Genomic DNA, 17,552 nt, shown 5'->3' with positions numbered 1-17,552 from the left:
ATTGTACTACTGTACATATACACAACAGAAGTAAGTACACCCCTGTGTGATATTGTTTGAATGTCAAATGATTTTAAATTCTATCACTTCTTAGTAACTGCATTATTTCTAAGCTGACAAGTAGAGTATTTCCTATTATAAGCAATTCAAAAATTTAGAAATGCTTGAAAACACAATCCTCAAAGTAGAAAATTAGCGCAACAACATGCAGTGAACACATTAGACTGGGTTCAGGGTGTTTGTCATGAACCAGAACTACCACAGTGAATGCATAGTCCTGGCTATGAAGCACAAAGGTGGCAGTGTGACAAAATGCAGCCGCAAGAGAACAAAAGCTGTTGGGAAGGGGTCGGCTGTGGATACACCAAAATACTGGCAGACAGGACTTCAAGTCTGCAGAAAGCTTGGCAGAAGTGCAATACTCCAGCATGATAGTGATTCAAAGCACACCGCCAACATTACAAGACTTTCTAAAGTAGATTTTTTTTTTTTTTTTTTAAAGTGGAAACTATGAATTGGACATGTGTGTCACCTAACTTTAATCTAATAAAACACCTTTGTGGATATTTTAAAGAGATGTAAATAGAGCAACACAAACTTTTTAGCAACAAACAGCTGATAAAAACAGTGCAACACTGCTTTCTTCCATGCTGAGAAGGATTTATCCTTATCAAAAATAAACGTGGACATATTAAGTATTGAAGAAAAAAAAAACCTCAGTAATGAAAGGTGACTTTCTTTGCACAGGGTTCCGACTGTGAGGCCTGAATTTTAAGTCTAAACTGTTCCTGTTTAATTTCACACAAGAGCAAATATTCTACTGTTCTACTCAGAATAATGCAATTACTGTAAGGTCATACAATTTTGAATGGATGTCAAACACAGCTGAGGTATCTTATGTTAATACTCATAGTTTTGCTTCCCTTGGCAGGTCCGTGCTGCAGGTCGCAGGGAGGGAACTATCTTGACAACACGAGCTCTTTGACGCTATAAGACTGGCAGCGGGAGCTGACGGAGGCTCAGAGCAGCGGCCGAGCAAGGTGTCTGGTATTCATAAGGAAGGAAGCGAGAAGAATAAGAAGAATGGCTGCGAAATTTTACGACCTCACGGCCAAGCTGTTAACGGGGGAAGCGTTTAACTTCTCCTCCCTTCAGGGCAAAGTGGTCCTCATCGAGAACGTGGCGTCTCTCTGAGGGACGACCAGCAGGGATTACACCCAGATGAACGAGCTCCACGAGCGCTACGCCGCCAAGGGGCTCGTGATCCTGGGAGTGCCCTGCAACCAGTTCGGCCACCAGGTGAGCATCTACCTGTTCCTTAAACTGTGGACTTTCATTGGGATTAGTTGTGTTTAATTCTTTAACTTTGCATGTTAGATACAATATTCCTGCCAGTAGCCCGCTTGAATGCAATCTAAACCTGCATCATGCATGTTTCCTCATATGAAGAAAGTTTTTTTTTTTCTTCTATTTGAAAAAAAAAACCAAACTGCTTTATTCATTCTGCTCATTTCCAAGTGTACCGATACGTTTTTGATTAAGGTTTTTGTCAATTTTTAACTGCATGGCCCATTTAATACAAATGTATCATGCATCTGCTTCCTCACATTAAGGAAGTTTTTTTTTTCTTAAACTTTTTTTCTTGTTTTTTTTTAAAGCTGCTTTATACATTCTGCTAATTTCCAAGTGTACTGACATGTTTTAGGTTAACTTTTTTTTGTTAATTTGCAGCTGTAACATCCATTTAATAAAAAGTTAAGTTCTTTTTTTTTTTAGTGTGAGTGCGTTAGTTGTCAGTTCTAAGTTTAGGAAGTGAGGAAATTGTGGTTGAGTGACAGGATCACACCTGATAACAACACAAGTTGTTCCTCATGTCACAATGCTTTCATTAATCATTGTTTCATCTGTGCAGACATTAAGCCAGAAAGAAGTTGTTTGTTGTAATAATATTAGTAACTGATTAATAGTTGGTTACTGTGGTGATCTTCAGTGTTATGAAGGCATCTTAGAAAATAGGAAGTGAAACAGTCAAGGAGGCTGATACTTCCTGGTTGAGTTGACAACTGAATAGACAAAGCCAGCTCTGTAAACAGACACTAATGCTGCGATCAACCCGTGCAGGAGAACTGCAAGAATGAAGAAATCCTTCTGTCTCTGAAGTACGTCCGTCCCGGAAACGGCTTCGAGCCAAAGTTCCAGCTCCTTGAGAAGGTGGATGTGAACGGAAAGGATGCCCATCCCTTGTTTGTGTTCCTGAGGGAGAAGCTGCCGTTCCCCAGCGACGAGCCCGCGGCCCTGATGACTGACCCCAAGCTGATCATGTGGAGCCCCGTCTGCAGGAACGACGTGGCCTGGAACTTTGAGAAGTTCCTCATCGGGCCGGACGGAGTTCCCTTCAAGCGTTACAGCAGGAGGTTCCTCACCAGTGACATCGATGGCGACATCAAGAAGCTCCTCAGTCAGGCGAAATAAATAATCCAACAAAAAAAAAAAAGTTAACCCATCCAACAGCTACTACTTGCACAAGCCTTTGAGCTCAAGTTCTCACTGTTCCTTCCATAGCTTCTGTAGATGGTGTCTGACACTTTACCCATGCCGCCTGTGCTCTCTTGTACATGATGACTACTGTTGTGTTCTTTCACTAAATGAAGACATCCTCTGAAACCACGTTGTGTGGAGGGTATCTGATGAAACGTAAAAGGCAGAACGTTTGTAGCTGCATTGGGTGCATGTAAAGCACAACCGCTGCGTGATGTATGACCAATAAATGTATTTTTTTTCACGATTTTCTGTGGCTGCCTCTGAATGAAGGTTCTAGATCACTCTTCTTAACCTAAACACAACTTCAACCTGAAACCAGTCTCCCAGAGTTTAAACAGAAGCTCCATTTCAACACTGTAATCACTCGTCTTTTCTGATGTATTTGATCTTTTTCCTCAAACATCATCTGAGGAGAAAAAGGAGTTATTGTGGGTAAAATACTCAGCAAATCACAGGTTTGCACACAGCAGCACTTAGTGTGATTACAACATGTTGGTTTTTTCCCTGCCCGCACCCAGTTACAGATTATAGTCCACTTAGCTAGTCAGCATGAATCGCAGGTAATTCAGGTTGAATCACCTGTGAACAGGAGGTAATGTTGCAATACAGACAGGGGGTGTTATGTAACGGCAACCTTGCGTAAGATCTTTAGTGTGGAGTTACAGTGCATGCATTTAGTCCAACCACACCAGCTTGTTGACCCTCCCAGTTTTTTTTTATTGTACTTTGAATTCAAATCCTTTTGAATCCGAGCGCAATCACATATTGCATCGTCTGCAAACAGAGTGAAATTTTGCAACACAGAAATGTGTATTTCACAACTAGCTCCTGTAGAGAACCACAGCTTTGGCATCAGGCTACAGTGCACTCAGTTAGTTCAAACAAACCACCTTGTTGAGGCTTCCAGTCTTTATTGTACTTTGAATTCAAATATTTCTCAGTTAAAAACAAAAACTGTAGATATTGGCAATAAGATAAATATGAGGACAGGAATTTATACACCTATTTAAAATAGTGTGATTATTTACATCTCTTCAGTTATTTTTGAATTGCTGTCATGATTTTCATGAGGAGGTGGGGGGGGAGATGAAGAAAACAAAGACTTTCTGCATTTTGGCAGGTGAATTTTGTTTTCAAAAAAGTATCTAGGATTACAGATATGATGTAAAGCTTTTCTAGTCATAGGCATAAATGATCATATTTAGGTAGTCATCTCTGAACGACATAACAATGGCGGGGCCGACCAGCAGACGGGGCACTTGGAGACCCTACATATTAACATGCCATTATGCAACAAAGTGCAGAAGTTATGCCACAGAACAAGACTCATGAGAATAGATACATTAAGTACTAACTGCCACCTGGTTTTACTAGAAGACCTTTGTTATTGAGCATAAGTGAATGCATTCTATTTTATTCTCAAGTTGATCACATTCAAGACACCTGTGCTTCCTGGGATTGTTTAATGTCTATTAAGACTACATTAAGATAAAATAAAGGGACTGTTCACTTGTAATATCACCAGAAAACAACTTAGATGTATTTGTTTCAACAGCAGAGTAGAGGACTAAGATCACTGGAAGGAAAACAACTGGCTCAAAATGACTGCATTCGGTGAGAATGCTGTTAAGGTACTGCTGTCCTACTCCCATTTGATGACACACAGAGATTGTTCCTCATGATTGGGAGCAAGTTCAAGTTTCATGAATAAAGCACCACTTTTATACTAGTTTATTTTGCTTCACTCAGTGTGCTTTGAAGATATCAAATAACATAGCCATTTCAATACAGAGCTGAATTATTGTACAAGACTAATAAGGACAAGCTATTGCAAGGTGAGCTAGGGGTCCAATCAGGCAGCAATCAAATTATGCTTAAAAGACACATTAAAATGATCTGGAAGTGTATGACAGACCATAACCCTTAATGCTAAGGCCAAACCATACAGTTCTGTCATGTCTAGATAGACCAGAAGCAGGTAGATAATGTACTCATGGAGAATTCAAAGTGCCTCCTTTTTTGTCAGGTTGCAGGAATTGAAAGGCCGCTTTTGCATTGTGATCAAAAAAAGAAAAGAAAAAAAGAAAATACAAATTGTTAGCAGGGTAAGACTCTTCTCATAAGTTTAGGGCCACAACGGAGCCCGTGCTGTGCGTCAAACAAAAAAATAATGGCCGACCATGAGCAAGCTCAAAAAAAAAAAAAAAAAAAAAAACACCCAAAAAACAGCTCCTGCCACAACTCATGTCAAGACCGAGATGTTAAAAACCATTGAAACAAGACATCCCCTCTGTGGTTTAGATCCCAACACAGATCCAGCAGGCCAGGAGCACAGCTGCCACAGCTACTCTGAAGCAGCGGGATCTCCTTTTATACCAGGATCCACTTAAACAGGTGGCATAAGGTCACAGGATTCTTTCAACAAGTGTGGCATGTATTGTTCTGTGTGCACATCACACTGTTAAAAGTTTGCATTCACCTCAGCACAGCAAGAATATTAGAGATAAATCTAGGCACGATGCCAGTGTCCTGCTAACATCCTAACAGTTGATTCATTTTTATCATAAATACGTTGGAACGCTTTGGTTGAAACAATATGTGCATTTGGCTTTTTTTTTTTTTTGTTTTTTTTAAAATATTTCTGACTGTTCTCGTGGGCAACAGAAACATTTGTTTATCTACGCATTTGAGGGCACTTCTAACATTCTGTTCATCCAGTGAGAGGATCTATATCCATTTATGTTCCTCTTAGTTCCAGACTAGTAAACTATGTTCAGAAATCAGTAGGCCACCCGCTGCAGGGAGGAAGTCTCTCAGTTCACTCTTCTGACAAGGCTGTTGGCTCTAGTTGACGACATACAAGACAGAAATCAAATAAAATACGGGGAGGGTTGGGTTAATAATGTTAAGTCTGTGGAATCCTCTGTCACTAAAGTAGCTTTGTGTGTGCGTCCGAGTGTCTCTATTTGCCGTATGCATTTCAGTGTGTGTCCCTTTGCGTCAGGGCTCTTCAGTTTGTGTCCATGTGGTCGTCGGCTGGCTCGGGGGCTCCTCCCAACGAGGCCGAAGGCTGAGGTTTGGAAGGGCCCTCCTCGTCTCTGCGCTGATAGAACAGCACGTAGGCTGCTTTAGTCTGCAGCGGGAAGATAAGGGTAAGATTACATGGCACGAAGAGGAACACCTGACACCACAGATAAACAGCCAAAACCGTTGGGGACTATCATCTTCATAATTAAGACGAAAAATAAGAACACAACGTTCAACATCTACTGCACCTCTGACGGTATTCAATGTTTAAGAGTCACTACTCACCACAATCTGGTCCTCTGAGGCAGACGAGACACTGCTGTCGTCAAAGTAATACCACTTTCCATCCACTTTATTCTTGCCGTAAGCCGTGTCTGTGAGACAGAGGGAAGGTAGTGTTAATGGACAACTATGCAGGCTTTTCCTTTCTTATCATACCAGCTCACTACAAACAGACAAAGCACATGCTCGGAAAAAAAAAGAAAAAAAGTTGACTCAAGTCCAGAGAGAACAATGACATGTGAGGCTTTTTGGTGTATTAAATTTTAACCGATTGCAGTGTCCATGGAGACGAAGCGAACACTTCGGCACCCCGTCTGTTGACACATATTGCACACGTTTAAAAGCTAAGCAAAGTGTTAGCACAAGAACTAGAGATCAGATTTATTACTAGTTAAAAATGTATTGGCCTGTGCCAACCTCTGTTTCTCATTGGATAAGAGATGTATTGATGAACTTTACACTTAGAAAAGATAAGGTATACAATGAGAGGTTTCGAAAAGGAATTTATAGAAGTGTGAGACCTTTTTTGATGAACCCTCCACACAGGTACAGCAGCGAATAAATAAATAAACTGACTCTGGCCCTGGAGATGCCTCTGGACATCTGACATTCCAGACCAGACTACAATGCTTTTACTTCATCTAGTGTCAGATACCTTTCTTCCCATTTTTTTTTTCTTCTTCTTTTTGATTTATTTTTAATTTTATTCATCAATGATCTATTACTATGTACATTATGGTGTGCTGATGGGTATATGCTGGAATTACACTGCTTTAACAAGGTAAAAGCAAGTCCATTCAACAGAGTGACAGTGGGGGATAGGGGCATTTGATGGGTATGATGTTCTTGTTAAATTTGTAAAATTCAATCAAAAGAACTTTGAAAGAAAGAAAAATGTAAAAGCCAAAAGTAAAAATGAGCTCTTTGTAATATGTTGCTGTTGAGTGATTTTAACTTTTGTTTTCCACTCAAGAAGAAAGTGTAATTTTAAAAGTATCAAACACAGAGAAGGTAAGGAAATAAGCAGCGACTCACAGTGACCTCCTCCCATTCCTCCATAGTGGTTTGACACTGCAATAAGGTCGTAGATGTAGGGCCCAGCCTTTGGGTCACACACAAACTCTGACATGTTCAGATCCCTTGCAAAGGAAAAAAAAAAACATCAGTTGGAGAAAACACAGGCAAGAAATGAAAAGGAACAAAAACCCTGCATTTAGGCCTACTGTATGATTAAGGCATCTTTAGTAAGCATGAGTCAGCCTTTTTTAAAGCAGGATTTCAGCAACATTTTCTTTGCTTCATGGTTTTTGGTGAATCAAGTTCCTCAACAGAGGTCAATATGTCCCACTCCAAGAGTGAGACATGTAGCTGTTAAGCCACACAACCCTGAGGCAACTTCTCTATTTTAAAACCCACTGAACCAACTAAACTAAAGGGGAAAAAAAAGGATTAATGACTCACAGCATTGAAGTGCAAAGACCATAAAGATAAGGGGCAGTAACAACACAGGGCTGATTACTCTTTGAAGTATGATGCCAGGTCTATGAGACAAGACTCCACTTCTTGGAAGGGCAATCACTATTTAATCGATCAGACCTCTGGTTGATTTCCTTTGTGATGTTTAGCTCCCTCTGCTGTTAAAGTAAAACTGATACCAGAGCATTTGCAGTTCGCTTGGCACAGTGTTCAAATGACCAGTATGATTCTTATTGTTTGTTTGTTTTTTTTAACAGAAGAAAATGTGCACAAAAACCAGATCTGAGAGTTTAGATTGTGGTTGTAACTATCTTGTGATATATGTCTTTTGCATTCTAAGCAACAAAAGTATTTTTAGATTCTGCTTTATCATCACTCCTACATGAGGTTACAATATTTACACGGCAGGAGTTTCAAGTCAATGCCAATTGGCTTGCTGTAAAGGGCTTTTTTTTTTTTTTTTTTTTTAAAATGATTTGCATTTTGCATTTATTTAATAGAGCAAGTAGGGAGAGAGACAGGAAATAAGAATAGGAGAAATGAGGTGTAACATCCAACAAAGGTCCTGGTGGTCAAGAATCCAACTAAGGACATTACTGTTATGTGGTATGTGCTCTAATTATTAGCCAAATACTTCTAGATAGTGTAAAAACGGAGAAGGAAAATTGCCATGGTTTTAGATAGTGATAAACAGAGTTGATTTTAGCAACTTTGAGGTTGGTTGTTGATTCTAACAGAACTACTTGGAATTTTCACTCTCAGTGATTAGATTGTAAATTAGCCACTGTTGTGAATGTAAGCATGGTTGGTTGTCCAGGGTGTACTCCACCTCTAGCCCAAGTGTTGGATGGGAGAGGTTCTAGCCCGCGCTCATAAGGATGGATAGGAGCATAGCTAACAGTATGATATGGTACAATCCATGATTAAAGGGGCACAAGATTTCCTTTAACAGCAACATCAAACTGCAAGTCTTTTAGAAATTCATTCAGAACAGTCTTCAGCTCCTCAACTACAAGATTAAAGAGAAATCCTGCCTGCATACCTGATGGGAAAGTCCACCACTGTGTCCAGCTTGTCCCTCCAACATCGATTGTAAGAGAAACGCTTTAGATGAACTACCAGAATGCGAGGCAGCGACCACAAGTCAAACTTTTTCGTGGCCTGTTGGTGCTTCTTACATGTTGGGCAATACCTACATAAAAACATGAAGTTGGGATGACACAGACAGTGGAAAAAGTGGAAGTTTGATGGTATGTTATGCTGAAGAAGCCTTACCATGGATCGTGCTCTCCCAGAGTCTCCATGGTTGTAAAGAGCTCGATGCATTCCCTTAGAGCCACGGTGGCTTTCTTTTTTTGAGGCTGCAGCATGCTCTCATGCTTCTCGTAGGCCTACACACAATACATAAACAATTATAAATAGACTGTTTGCATTACTGTGTCACAGAATTAACTGATGATCACTAACCCACTGACCTCTGCTTCCTGCTCATCATAACACAGTTTCTTTGACTCTGTGTCCCAGTCGATTGCCACCGTGGAATGTGCTGCAGAGAGAAGACGTGAGAGGAGCAGTGTAAACACAAGCAGCCTGTGAAAAGTTAAACTATCAGTCCAACTGTGGGTTTAAAATGTCAACACTGACGATTAAGCTTGAGAACGTTTCCATCACAAGGCAGCGGGCTGATGTTGGCTGTTCCATACGAGTTGACTATGCTGAAAGTGAAGAGCTTTGCCGAGTCTCCTTTGGACCCATTTTCCAAGTCAGAGGTCTCCTCCTCCTCTTCAGACTGACCGTTCTCTGGCTCTGGACTCACCTGGTGGTCCATGGCCTCCTCTTCACCTGAACAGACAGGGACAACAATGGCATCTAATTATTTCTGAATTATCTGTGCACTGCTCTTTGATCAATGTTTCCTTAACATTTGGTTAAAATTAGTGTTTGTTTATGTCAGCCACTTACCATCATATAGCCCATTAGTTTCATTGCAGGTCCCTGAGTGGTTGCTGCCATTACTGGAGCTGGCACTGCAGGAGGCCCCATCTGACAGGGGGCTCCCACAGCCACCCAGGCTGGCATTGAGACTAGATGATGTGGAACATTCAGGAGCCTGGTTGCAGCTGGCAAAGGTGGCTGAGGCCGAGGCCGATGCCCTGCTTTCACTATTTGGGCTCTGGGAGTGCTTTACATAGCGTCTGTAAAAGGAACAGGAAAAATTGTTAAACAGCAGCAAGAGCCAAATAATAAAAGAAATTCAGAAGTTCGAGAGAATTTAAATCATTAAAGTTATACTTGTCAGTTAAATGTCATAAATTAGTTTTCAGTTTTACCCCTCTTCCTTGCTAGTACACTGTAATGTGGCTTTATTTATTGTCATCCACACAGTAGCTTCTTACCCAATCCTCTCTAGGATCTTATCGTAAAGAATGTCTGCTATGAGGTTTTGTCTGGGCACGGTGATGAGTAAAGGCTGGCCAAAAAGCATGGTGCTTGTGGAACTCCCAGCATGCTTGGAGTGGCGCTCCCTGAAATATACAGGCAGATTCATCCTCTCACTGTCCTCCTCCTGTACCTCGTACCTGCAAAGAGCACCAACAAAAATACACAATGTATTCACATTAGGCTGCAACCACAGTGTCTAACTTCTAATCTTTTAGTCAATAACTGGTCAGTCAACAAGACTTACACAAAGATGTCATCTTTTTCCATGATTTGGTTGAGCCCATCATCCCGCCTGTAAATTTTGTGGAATCTATGATTGTAAACATCCGCCACCACCATCTTGAAAAACAAGCAGGTTGCAAATTTAGGTTGAATGAGATAAAACAAAAAAAAGTAAAGTTTGCTGTACAAAGGAGGTGTAAAAGAGTGAGGTTCTAACATTTTCTGGAGGGAATCCACAGAGTTTGGACAAGGCGCTGCACAGGTCTGTCACTGTACCCAGTTTGGGGACCACCACCCGATACTGGTAGACAAAGAAAAAGAGATTCGGTGTTCTCAATGTTTGATCTGCATCATTAAATACATTCAGAAATCAATCTCAGACTCAACAGCAAACAAAAAAAACAAAAAACAAATCTGTTTTTAAAAATCTGCATTTTACTATTACTTAGCAGGTACTAATTAGCATCAGTTCAATTGTGGGTTCAGGTCTAAAGCAATACGATCAATTCCAACTCACCTGTGTGGGTCTAGACTGAGGGTCTGATCGCACCAGAAAAACCTCCATGGTACGGTCCTTCTTCATGGGCAGAGGCAGTGTGAGGTAGCAGAATGGGTCAAAGGTTACAGACACCTTGGAGCACTCTGGGCACACCAATGTGGATTTGAAGAGGCCATGGAAAATATCAACTATAATGGAGTCATTGCGCAAGCGGTGGTTCGTCCATGCTTCCTTGGCAACAATCTGTAACCCCAAAACCAATTGAAAAAGATTTCAGTTAGATATTATTTTAAAACGTCAATTCATGATGAAAGTATGAAACTTGATGAAGCTATTGCTGCTCTTTTGTTACCATAAAACAGTCTAGATCAAAGCACACAATGTGACACTTCAAAACAAATACCTATGCTATATCTAGTTTTCAGAGTCTAGCAGTTATTGTAGCTTAGTAATTCTCTTTGAAATTTAAAGTAGATTTCAATTTTATATATCAAAACATAACAGAGCTTGGAGTGCTATGAAGACAGATATTTAAGGATCATTATATAACAGCATCAGACAGAGTCTTTCACTCTTTGGAGACAAATAGCTCATAAAAAAAATACCACAGAAGGACTACAGTTTCAAAAACAAGTATTATGTCATTTCTGTGATGTGCTATACCTCATCCGGACGGCCCTCTGCATCCCTCAGGGCCAGATAAGGCTTCTTCTTGACACGGTTCAGATCTTCATGGAGCCCATCGAGCAGAAAGGCCAACAGCTCCTGTGAGTCCTGCTGTTGGTAGCCTGAAAACTGGGGTGCAAAGCGTCCAACCTGGGTCTAGAAATAAAAAAGGTAGCTGTTAGATGCTTGGTCTGGAGAGCTTGATTAATCTGACTGGGTAATTTTCAATCTGTATGCATTCACTTCAAATAAAGCTGTCAGCTTCTGAAAGCTGATAAAGCTGACACGACTCACCTTAAAGGTACGAGGGGCCACATAGCTACTGCGGCTCAGCCACATCTGCTTTACTAGATCTGCATAGGCCTCTGCTATCTCTCCCCTCATTCCCAGGGGATTCTCTCTGTTAATCTCTGCCTCATACTGGTCATTAAGGAAGTACTCTGTGAGTGGAGATGCATTGCTCAGGCACTAGAGGAACAGGGGGAGAGGAGGGGAAAGTGGATTATATGAACACAATACCAAAAAATGTGGAAGTTGCAAATATATTTGCTATTTATTTTTACCTGGAGGGCAGAGTTCATGAAGCACGTATTTCCCAAATTACTGAGACCACACAGACCAGGCTGTGATTGTGACTCTCTGTAGTTGTAGGAGGAACTGTATGAATTGTAGCCCCCAAATCTGTTGGAAGAGCAGATGTGTTACTGTTTGTATCTTAGAGACACTGTGTAGGGATGAAGACAATACTTCAGGCAAATGTTTAAACATGGCATTGAAATATGGTACGTGGATGCAACATCACAGCAACAAAACACTGAACACTCTGAACACTGCATTTTGTGTATGAAAGGTACTACATGAATAAAGTTCATTCGTGTCTTTAGCATGTCAAGTACTCATGACACACACCTATATGAACAACTAATGCTGACCAGGCAGGCAATCAACACTACACTCTGATTGAGAAAAGATTGAGGATCACAGAAGCTCAGAGCAGTTATGTATTGTAATCCACAATTTATTAGTTTTTATGTATAATTAAATTAAATCCTGACGGCATATGCAAGTTCAGTCAAATGTGTAATTTTCCATTTGAAGCTTGATATCAAATCGTATCTGTAACAAATACACACGTGCATCTTTATTCAGCAAGTAAGCAGTTGTGGTATTTTTCTACTTGCACAGCTGTTAAAATGGGAACTGTAAATATTACTGCTACTTCAGGTCTCAAATCACTTCTTGAGGTAGTCAGGGAAAATCAAAGGAACATCAAAGCCTTTTGAAGTGCAGCCATTTCACAAAGTCAGCACTGAATTCAGATGTCAATTCTGCAGTTACGTTTTAATTCCCTTCAGACGTTCACTCTCAGTGCCTTAATACACTGTGCCTGGCTTAAGTGTGAGCATAAATCTTCCTCTGTATATCATATATTATGTTGTATGCAGGAACACTGCACAAAGTCTACAACAATTATCTTCATACTGAGATGCCAGTCGTATAAGCTAAACCCAATGCTAATTCAAAAGCTTTGCAATTATTTCCACATATTTGTTTTTGCTGACATACATACGGATGGGAAAACCATCACAACATTTTTTAAATCTAATGTAATCAGTCTACAGTGTGCAAAATGAAGTGGAGCTGAAAAATGTCTTTAGATGCAGCAAATGAGCTGGTAGTGTAATGGACGCTTACTGCCACAGTAACAGTGGAGTATTGCATCTTCCTCATCATGCCATAGGATTAAAATTATACAAAACCCTAAGGTATGTATCTGACACCAGGCTGCCTTCAAATGTGTTGATATGCTCTGTTACTCTGGGTGACACACTGTGCATGTGAAAGCAAACAGAACATTCACCAGTAAAAGCAAAGTTAAGATGAAAGAAAATGGAAAACATTAAACCAATGGGAAGTGAGAGTAGTGTAAGATAAGGTGACGTTATTGACAGAAGAAAAATAATGTGCTGTGTGTAACGGTAAATTATTCATTCTTCCGACAACAAAGAACCTCAAAGACTAACATACTGATTTATTGTGTGTCTGAGAAGCTAGAGTGATGTGTTAAGATCTTCTTTAGTCACCTTTACAACACATGAGATGCATGAGAAATATAAAATGTGCAAGATTTTTTTCTACTTGACATTAAGACTTATAATATTCAATGTGTCTTTAACCAAGGTACAATGTGAGAGTACAAGAGTTGAGAAAGTAAGTAATAAACAGAATAAAAAACATGTTTTCCAAAGCCTTGTAATCATCGCTGAAAAGAATAAAATCAATGAAGACGGCTCCTGTGCCTTGCAGGCTATACAGTACATATCCATGAAAGGGAAAATGTAGGCATGGACAAAGAAAGAGTGAAGGTGGAACAAATGAGAAAAAATCCCTTGCCTGTTGCTAGATGAGGTGCTGTTGTTGAGCGTGTATCCAGGGCTACAGCTGCTGTCTCCATTAGTTACTGTTGAAGAGATACTGACTGATGAGTTTGAGGAGAGTTTTGGGGAGGTAGTGAAGTTCCTTGATGGGGTTGTACTGGATCTGGTGAGCAGAAACAAAAGCATGTTTCAGAAAAGAACACTTTTACAGGTTACCTTAAACTTTTAATCTTACGTAAACTGATACATATTTGGTCAAATGCTCTAAAGATTCTAATTCAGCACACAACTTGTGTACCTTCTCACAGATTTTTCAATAAAAACCACAAGGGGTTTGCTTACTTGGGATGGGATGCTTGTCTGGGCCATGTGCCATCCTCGTTTTTGCGCTCAATCACAAGCACCTGTGGGAAAACAAGATGAATGAAAAACAGAGCTTGGAGAACTGACCTTCATGTCAGAGCTGTCACGTGGTTTGAGTTATATGTCCCCAATGCTGCCATGTTTCAGCAGCTGCAAGCAGGTTAATTAAAAGCAGTTTTAATTGTAATTAATATGCATACATTTGAAGCTTTTTTGCTCATTCTAAAAAATTGTGGACATCTCTAATATCCTAACAGGTGCTGTTATGGATCTGAAGTTCAATGACTGCTGTGGTAAAAGGAGACCAACCCTGGGGCAGATTTATGTGCAGGGGAAGCAAAATATTTGTGAGACCTTACATTACCCTTGCAATACAATGTCATTATAAGCTTCGCTCTCAAATATCAAAGCTGAATTACAGTCTGACCTCTCTTTGACAGTCTGAACAAGAATTAAACATCATAACTTTAACCAGACATATTTTATTCTCAGGCTAATGTACTGCATAACATTAGGCTCTCTGGTGTTCCTGTTATTAAGTGCAATCCCTGTAAATGAATTATGTATGCACAATGAGTACCAGTATGTTACCAGGATGCAAAAAGTTATGTGGTCTATCAGTAATCTCAAGGTTATTTGAATAGCAAAAGTGTTTACACTACCTGTCCCTGGAAGAGACCAGCATCCTGTACAGTGCTGTCTGGCTTGTTCAGCTGCTCGTAGGTGTTGCTCATGTATTTGTTCCAGAGCCTGGTCTCCTTCTCTGATGGTATATTGAACAGTGTCCTCATCTCCTTCTCTATAGTATCTGGAAAAATGGGATAAGATAAATAATAATGGATAGACATCGACATTTTCGTGTGCATGGAGCCATTTCTTGGGTTATTTTCAATGTCAGCTGGTTGCCTTAAGCACACAGATTGAAACCATAGAATATTCATGTAAACCCTTACCTATAGTGTCAGCTTTACTAAAATGACGTGTGACCACATTGTCCATATTGTCATTCTCACACAAGTTCAGCTCCAGCAGATAGACCTCCACTTTACAGTGCTTCACAAACATGCCATGTTCAACCACCTAAAGAAGAAAGAAGATATTTGGAAGCCCAGTCCATGCATTATGGTTCATGCTCAAAATGAAAAAATACCTTCAACAGCATTACCTTCCTGACAATAGGTCTCTGGCCCTCAAGGCAGGCGTACCAGCTGACAAGCTTATTCCATGCCTCAGTGGGCACAAGGACATAGTCCAGCTCATCTATAAGGTGCTCTTTCAGGGCCTGAGTCTCCTGGTCTTTAGGGGAAAAAAACAAAAATAAGTACAGGCTGGAAAATACAGTTCTTTTAATAGCAAAGGGGGATTTACTGTATTCAAAGTAGAATCAAAAATAACAGTTTTACCTGAGAACAGTCCAGAGTTATCAATTGGTCCTGGATACAGGCTACGTTCTCCGACATTGTACATATCCCAGCTGTCAAACCCAACGTACTTCTTCCATTGTTTGAACCACCGACTGTCTATTAGATACCTAAAATACATTGATAGGGGACTGTTAGTGGCAAACATATCACACACTGAGAAACTTGCTTGTGTCTCATAAAAGCTTTAACATTTATAATCTTATAAGTGACTTTTTCTCCTAGACAGGGTCAAGCGATGATAAAAATGCATGGGTATAAGAGAGACACTGTACTCTGCCCTATGCCATCCAAGAACATTATGCAACACCAAAATGCTTTGGCATTTGCAGATATAGTAACACCAAGCTAGTTTGACTTAATCTCATCTAAAAAATCTCCTTTCACTAATAGGCTTGTATTCACAAAGCAAGCAATCACATGGTGATTCACATAGTTGGGTCATGGAGCTCTTTTTTTAGTGTGAGCACTGTGTAAGTATATGTCATTTGTCCTTTAACTAGAGATTAATTTGGCCAAGCTGTTAGTATACATAGGGAACCTCAACTTGAGAGCCATGGGTGGTAGTTCATTCCTAACAGCATAAAACATCAACTAAATGCACTACCTGACTAAATGAAATCACTGTATAAAACCGTAAGTTGAGTAGCTTGTAGCTGTTTTAAAACCGATTCCTTTGCTGCCGAATTGCATCAAATAAAGTAACAGAAATGCTTCCTCATTTGACATTCCTGTACTGTTTATTTCCTGAGCTGTAGCCTCTTTAATACCTTGGTTGCATTATGCTCCGGCCTGGATCTTCTATATGGTCTGAAACTATGTTAGCTAACACAGGTGGCTGGCCAGTTAGAATCCGTCACACAATTTAAACTGGCATGCCACTACAAGCAGATAACGACATTTCGTAATAATCTTGCCGACGGGCCTCTTCCCCGATCACAACTCAGCATTAACGAGCCGGTTTGACTGGAAGGAGAACCTACAATCTGAAAGTAGGGCCTAAATTACTCTATCAGCCGACTAGCTACCACCACATCAGCTAACATCGCCCAACTTCTCACAAAACAGCCATTAAGGTACAATTATTGTACAAATGAGCCACTTGGGTAGCTGGTTTGGTTGTTTACGACCAATGTTGATGCCTATTACTACAGCCGCCACTCTTAGCAGACGCATTTTAAAGTCGGGCTGACTAGCAGCTAGCGTGCTAATCTGTTAAACATTAGCCTGCCAAAATATCAGTAGCACAGCAGCTGTCGATTTCAGACCCATCGCTGTCATTAGCTTGCTAGCGTTAGCATGTTAGCATTTCCTGTTTCTCACTAGCTAACGCTGGCTAGCTTTAAACACCCCGGTAACGTTTGGCCGCTGCCGCTTCTTACCATTCGTCGCCCTTCCTCAGAGTTGTTTTCAAAAGGGACCCAATTGTCTGTTTTTGACTCTCAGTTGAAGGAGTTGGCATTTGCGCGGCTACCGGCTCCGAGTCGGAGTCTGCCGCGTTGCCCGACTCGGGTCCGCCTCCCTCGGCCATCATGCAGCCTGTGTGCCGGTATCGTGAACGCGCTGGAAGAGACGCACTCGGGCGAGCCTCAGAGTGCAGCTCATTGGAAACGTCCTTCTTCCTCGACGGTCGCTGCTCAGCGGAAGAGAGCTGCTGTTGCACTCCAGCGTTCAGTCCTCAACACTACCAGAGCAGAGGGTCAGCAGTGGTGTCCAGGGGCCTGTTCCAGAAAGCAGGTTTAACAAACTCTCAACCCTGAACTCTGACTTGAACGGATTTTAAAGTTGTCTGCAGAACACGTGAGTTTAATTGATGTTGTCGCTGCACGAACATAATGAAACCTCAATGGAGCTCCAATACTATTATTCACCATGGCAAGGAGGAAGTAAGAGGTGCAGTGCAGGTGGAAATATCCATGTATGACAACGCATATTTATCCTTAATAAACAAAAAAAACAAACAGCAGCAATAGCAAAGAGCCTGAATAACACTATAGTTTATTCCTCTTATTTAACAGCCTTGATTTCCTTATCTGAGTGTTTATCATACATGTAAATATACAAGATTTAACAAATCTATATATGATTATTCGGCTGTAACCTAACAGGGACAAAACACTTACATATTGTATGGCGTCTGTTTTGGCAATTAACAATTGGAAGAAGTGGCTAGATCAAAACTGAATGTGTCTTTTACATTTTATTTTTTTTAAATCAGCTATATTTTAACCTATA

The 17,552-nt window shown here is 40.6% G+C and overlaps 2 protein-coding genes across 2 annotated transcripts; one reads left to right on the top strand and one right to left on the bottom strand.

The window, feature by feature from the left end:
* The first annotated feature begins 995 nt into the window (after positions 1–995).
* On the top strand, positions 996–2,785 carry gpx1b (glutathione peroxidase 1b). The gene is given in 2 exon segments (XM_008283819.1): positions 996–1,299; positions 2,122–2,785. Coding segments are annotated over 2 exon segments (567 nt in total). The 5' UTR covers positions 996–1,083; the 3' UTR covers positions 2,473–2,785.
* A 650-nt stretch (positions 2,786–3,435) lies between these two features.
* On the bottom strand, positions 3,436–16,879 carry usp4 (ubiquitin specific peptidase 4 (proto-oncogene)). Its single transcript, XM_008283815.1, has 22 exons — positions 16,700–16,879; positions 15,300–15,427; positions 15,062–15,192; positions 14,850–14,976; positions 14,559–14,704; positions 13,876–13,937; positions 13,550–13,696; positions 11,719–11,836; positions 11,450–11,623; positions 11,153–11,311; positions 10,508–10,732; positions 10,208–10,291; positions 10,013–10,107; positions 9,723–9,905; positions 9,289–9,521; positions 8,971–9,168; positions 8,802–8,872; positions 8,602–8,717; positions 8,369–8,518; positions 6,886–6,989; positions 5,854–5,942; positions 3,436–5,674 (listed from the first exon to the last, which is right to left on the bottom strand). Exons 1-22 carry the CDS (start codon positions 16,849–16,851, stop codon positions 5,552–5,554), a joined length of 3,015 nt encoding a protein of 1,004 aa, XP_008282037.1. The 5' UTR covers positions 16,852–16,879; the 3' UTR covers positions 3,436–5,551.
* Positions 16,880–17,552: the final 673 nt, after the last annotated feature.

This window comes from Stegastes partitus, unplaced genomic scaffold (assembly GCF_000690725.1).
Source record: "Stegastes partitus isolate 25-593 unplaced genomic scaffold, Stegastes_partitus-1.0.2 Scaffold328, whole genome shotgun sequence".
Classification (NCBI taxonomy): domain Eukaryota; kingdom Metazoa; phylum Chordata; class Actinopteri; family Pomacentridae; genus Stegastes; species Stegastes partitus.
This window is presented reverse-complemented; position numbering and strand designations above follow the sequence as displayed.

Bases quoted from the DNA above. Each gene is read 5' to 3' on its own strand.
- usp4 (XM_008283815.1), bottom strand. From the start codon at position 16,851: ATGATGGCCGAGGGAGGCGGACCCGAGTCGGGCAACGCGGCAGACTCC. The intron at 10,292-10,507 runs GTGAGTTGGAAT...TTTGTCTACCAG, and splicing joins CTCAGTCTAGACCCACACAG to TATCGGGTGGTGGTCCCCAA. The intron at 6,990-8,368 runs GTATGCAGGCAG...TTCCTTTGCAAG, and splicing joins GTGGTGGACTTTCCCATCAG to GGATCTGAACATGTCAGAGT.